The 5,425-nt window shown below is 38.0% G+C and overlaps 1 protein-coding gene and 1 pseudogene across 1 annotated transcript; both read left to right on the top strand.

Annotated features, from left to right (window-relative positions):
* Positions 1–26: 26 nt before the first annotated feature.
* LOC107733811 (dimethylaniline monooxygenase [N-oxide-forming] 5-like) lies at positions 27–2,786 on the top strand. The gene is made up of 7 exons (XM_016545610.1): positions 27–211; positions 312–477; positions 613–755; positions 860–1,059; positions 1,241–1,596; positions 1,949–2,021; positions 2,138–2,786. The coding sequence occupies exons 1-7, from the start codon at positions 86–88 to the stop codon at positions 2,565–2,567; spliced, it is 1,494 nt and encodes a 497-aa protein (XP_016401096.1). The 5' UTR covers positions 27–85; the 3' UTR covers positions 2,568–2,786.
* A 392-nt stretch (positions 2,787–3,178) lies between these two features.
* The window catches only part of LOC107733813 (dimethylaniline monooxygenase [N-oxide-forming] 5-like), a 10,984-nt pseudogene continuing 8,737 nt past the window's right edge, over positions 3,179–5,425 (top strand).

Genomic DNA, 5,425 nt, shown 5'->3' with positions numbered 1-5,425 from the left:
TTTGCATGTCTTTCCATCTTAGGAAAATCCAGATCCAGATCGTGCTAGCATTTACCACTCTTTGATTATCAACACTTCAAAGGAGATGATGTGTTTCAGTGACTTCCCGATCCCTGCCCACTTCCCAAACTACATGCACAACTCCCTCATCATGGACTACTTCCGCATGTACGCTGACCACTTCCAGCTCAAACGGCACATCCGCTTCCAGGTCAGAACTGAAAGGTTTTGATGACACATTAAAACTGTGAAGTTTTCAACATACTATACTGTTTTCAAAGATTCACAAGTTCATGTTTTGTGTTTCCCAGACAAAAGTCCTTCATATTACACCAAGGCCAGACTTCTCTCACTCTGGACAGTGGGATGTAGAGACAGAGTCTAAAGATGGTCGGAGAGAGAAGCAGGTGTTTGATGCTGTGATGGTTTGCACCGGACACCACTGTCACCCTCATCTCCCTCTACAGGACTTTCCAGGTGCAGTACATGTGATGACTAAGCAAATAGAGTGTATGTGCAAAGTGCAACAACACTATGTCAATAAAGACTAAACAATCATAATAAACTTTGGTGTACAAGAGTCACTAGGCCTCATTCAAATCCTCTCTTTAGGAATAAACACGTTTAAGGGAAAATTCTTCCACAGCCGTGATTACAAAAACCCTGAAGAATGGCGAGGGAAGAGGGTAGTTGTGATTGGCATTGGGAACTCTGGAGGAGATATTGCTGTGGAGCTGAGCAGAATGGCCAAACAGGTGATATGCTACATCTACAGAATAAAAAAAATTATAGTGTGTGAATTATTTTACTTCTATTGAAGCCTCTGTTTTCCACATTGTTTCCCTTACTTTAATTCCAGGTTTATCTGAGCACCCGAAGGGGATCTTGGATACTAAATCGTGTAGGAGACAATGGTGTTCCAGCTGATATGTTATTTAATAAGAGAATGAGTAATTGGCTTATTCAAATGTTGCCTGTTGGATTTATCAACAATTTTGGAGAGAAACAACTCAATAAACGGTTCAACCACAAGCTCTATGGGCTGCAGCCTGCACACAGGTACTGTGAACACTGGGAGAAATAAGACTCTGATGATGTTGGTCAGTCTTAGTATTGGTACTTAAGCATGAGGAGGTCATCTTTATAAACGTAGAACAAGACCGAATCAATGAATGTTTTTTTGCTGCAATTAACCCTCTTTGTAGTGTATAATTTAATGTCTGTTGTTTTTTCCCCCCAGAGTTTTCAGTCAACATCCCACAGTCAATGATGACTTACCAAACCGCATCCTCTCCGGTACCGTCTCAGTCAAGCCAAACGTTCAAGAGTTTCGTGGATCAAGTGTGGTGTTTGAGGATGGCACTGTTGAAGATGACATTGATCTGGTGGTGTTTGCCACAGGCTACACTTTCTCATTCCCCTTCCTGTCTTCACATGCAATTCCTGTCTCAAAGAACAAGGTATCCCTGTACAAATACGTATATCCCCCAGGATTGGAGCGCCCAACTTTAGCAGTGATTGGTCTGATCCAGCCTCTGGGAGCCATTATGCCCATCTCTGAGATGCAAGCTCGCTGGGCCGCACGTGTTTTTAAAGGTATCAAACATGACGCTGACCTCCTACACAGAAAAACACAGGGTGTTCTTAATATATATTTTCATATTTATACAAATCATTTTCATTTTTTTTCCTGAGGTCTACTTATACTATTATTTAAGATTTCTTGCTTCAAAATATAGTTAATCAAAATATATTTTTATAGTAATATAGTTTTTCGTGAGCGTTTTCCACAAAGACTTGCAGACAATTTTTTTTGGTCTTGTCTGAGTTCTGAAAGTTGCAGTATGATGACACCGTACTTGTACCTGACCTGTATTAATATATGAATATGTCAGAATATTAAGTATACAGAGTTTTTGTATGTAATAAACTGTGATATCCTCACTAGGACTGTGCAAACTGCCTCCAATGAGTGCAATGATGAAGGACATTAAAGCAAAAGAGAAAGCAATGGCTAAAAGGTTCTCCACACTTAACATCTCACATGAACATATATCACAGCATTTACACAATTTCTACAGTTAAAAGTATGTCATTTTAGTGGATCTTGATGATTCTTAATCACACTCTCATGCAGGTATGTGGCCGCCCAGAGACACACCATCCAGGTCGACTACATCCCCTACATGGATGAGTTGGCTAAACAAGTAGGTGTCTGTCCTCCTATCCTGAAGTTGCTCCTGACAGACCCTAGACTGGCTCTGAACATCATCTTTGGGCCCTGCACCCCGTACCAGTTTCGGTTACACGGACCGGGACGATGGGACGGTGCACGTCAGGCCATCTTGACTCAGTGGGATCGAGTCAACGAGCCCCTGAAAACACGCTGTACACCAGAGCCGCAGTCACAACGCTCCTCTCATTCACTCATATTCTCAGTGTCTGTTGCAGCGCTGCTGTCTGCTCTGTATTACAGCAGAGCCAGTCTGCACGCACTCATAGCAGACCCTTCATCGCTCCTGGACAAGATCAGGGCTTTTGTACCATTGCCACTGACCACACAGTGATCATGTAATGTGAATCAAAAACATAACATAGTTTTATGTTATATTTTATATAAACTAAGTGTCCATCAATTAGGGTAAACTGTTGACAACTTCATGAAAATGTCAAAACTGACACACTTTTATAAAATGTATGATACTGATATTTATCAGCAAGTGCCTTAACATTTCAAGCACAGTTTGTATAATGAACATTTCATTTTTCATTCAGTTTTGCATGCAATTGCACTAGCAAAACTAGCAAACTTTTTTATTGTGTTAAAATTCCTTTTTCTTAATTATGCATCACTCTCAGCTGCCGTTGTTAGCATGTCTCTTTAGCATGTTAATTTACTTTAATATTTAGCGGTAATAGTAATGGCTGATTAAATTGTGGTGCAAATAAAATCTTACAATTATATTTTTAAAAACCTACTTGCAGATAGTCTAAAAATTAATGGCACTTAAGTGCGTGTAAAGAGAGTAGACTTTAATGACTGTTTCTTAACATACTTAAGTAGACACTTAAATTGTAAAGTACATTTTAAATCATTTTAATAATCTTGTGTCATGCTTTACAGAAGTGTGCTTATTTTGATCGTTGACTAACATACAAGCACATGTAAAGTATTTTTATTACAATTTGAACTTCAAATTATAATAAATTGAACCACACTATTACTCAGTATTAATGCATGACTACTAAATTTCAACTTCATCATCACAAATGTACAATTACAAATATATTTAATTAAAAATACATGACATCAAAGTTAAAGCAGCAGCCTGTAACTATGCAATTTGCATGAACGTTTGTATGGCATTGCACTGTTTCACCAACTCAAGATGGGTTTGACGAGCACTAATGAACAGAATATATTTACCTGGCTTGGTGTGTGTTTATTGCTCTTATCAGTGCACTCTTGAGATGTTGCTGCCTGTATAAAGCATGCTTAGTTCACCTCTGTGTGAGATCTAGTATGCTGAGCAATGTGATGTTAACTTGAATGAAGAAACTACAGAGCCCCTAAACCTACCTAGTAACAGAATAAAATATGAGCTGGGAGGAGAGATAGTATTTCTATGCATTTGCTTTTGTTTGGAAAAACTTGTGTTCCCAAGAGAACTTAACATTTGAAAGCAAACACAAACGCATTTAAAAAATAATTCACCCTCTCATCTATTTTTTCCAGTCACTGTGTAGAGGGGCTACGTAATAAACATCAAAATAATTCTTGTGTGCCATGCATTCTGGGTAACCCTTAGATCACTGTTAGGTGGATCTGTGGATGTTGTGTGTTGTTTGCATATGATTTAACAGGACTCTTGTGGTGATTAGATGTGGTCTAAAACCAAATATCTAAAAGTAAATGTGAACATGATGTAGTTGAACATTGGCCCGAGGTGACAGTTTAATGAATCCCTGCTCCCTTTACAACCCAGGGGGTGTGGTAAAGTCTTTATATTACTTCGAAGTGATCATCACCCATATTTTCCCTCGCTGCTTCACACTTGGTAAGATACAATGCCACAAACCTTTAATTATTGTAGAGCCTAAACGTAAAGGACTCTTTATCAAGATTTTGTTGAAGTTACTTGTATAAAATATAATTTCTTGCATACATCTTACAATAAATAATCATGTAATATATATATAAAAACGTAAAACATGTATTTTATCTTTAACTGTAGAAACTGCTAAATATATTCAGCCAACAAACACAGACTTGTTACTGCTGTAGTTTTGTTACTCTGAATTTAGTCTGAATCTCTTAATGCACAGTTCTGTTTTTGACATCAAATTTTCAGATGATTTGTTCCGTTATCACTGTCAATCATGGCAATGACTCGCCGAAAAATGTAGCGGATTCACTCGCGTAATTGTTTACTCTCGCGTTTGTCATTCCTGAAACAGTATAGGACGTTTGGTCCTTTTAGACAAACCAAAAGTTTTCTTCAAATTTTGAAGGGATAATGTGAGAAACCGAGCAAAGGGCGCTCCCCTTATGGCGCCTCAGACCGAGCTCACTCGACTCAACCGAAAACTCCTGATATCAATGACTAACTTTCTTTTTGTTACAATGGGAAGGGCTGCGAGGGTGCAGAACTGCGTAAACTTGATTGTGATTGGCTACGCTGCAAAAACACGTTGTAAATAAAAACCTTTGTTCACACAAAAACACTGGTACTGTAAAAAGAATTTCGCAAGCTTGCATCCCTGATTTTGAGCTGAACTGTTATTTAGCTTGAGATCTGGTTGGGTAAAGCGTGTAGTTGCTAAATCTAGCAACAAAATTGCTAAATTGGCAACACTGGTCTCAAAGCCAAATGCGATAGAGTTGGCAACCCTGATTATTGACACTTGTAACTATATTTTCGCCTGGCATTTACTATTTTATATTAATTGAATTTGTTTACTTAAAAAGTTATAATATATCCAAATGGACTGCAGAAGATTTCACTATACATTTCCATATTTGGTGATGACATAACAACACGGTATTTCAAGTGGACTGCACGATAACGCATGCAACGATTATCTACTAGTTTCTAGTATATCTACTGCAGTGCGTACGTTAGGCTACACAAATGCTTACATAATAACAATAACGGACCACCAGTGTTGGGGAAAGTTACTTTTAAAAGTAATGCATTACAATATTGCGTTACTCCATAAAAAAGTAACTAATTACGTTACTTGGTTACTTTTTATGGAAAGTAATGTATTGCGTTACTTTTGCGTTACTTTTAAAATCTGGACAGGGCTTGCTTGTTTGTTTTTAAAATAAAAAAGTTCGATTTTTGGCAAATATAAAAGCCTTTTCACACCAAAAGTGAAATGAATAAGCCTCAGGCTGAAGGGAAAGTAAATTTACGTCCGT

The sequence above is a fragment of the Sinocyclocheilus rhinocerous genome, unplaced genomic scaffold (genome assembly GCF_001515625.1).
Source record: "Sinocyclocheilus rhinocerous isolate Xijiao unplaced genomic scaffold, SAMN03320098_v1.1 scaffold2685, whole genome shotgun sequence".
Taxonomy (NCBI): domain Eukaryota; kingdom Metazoa; phylum Chordata; class Actinopteri; order Cypriniformes; family Cyprinidae; genus Sinocyclocheilus; species Sinocyclocheilus rhinocerous.
This window is presented reverse-complemented; position numbering and strand designations above follow the sequence as displayed.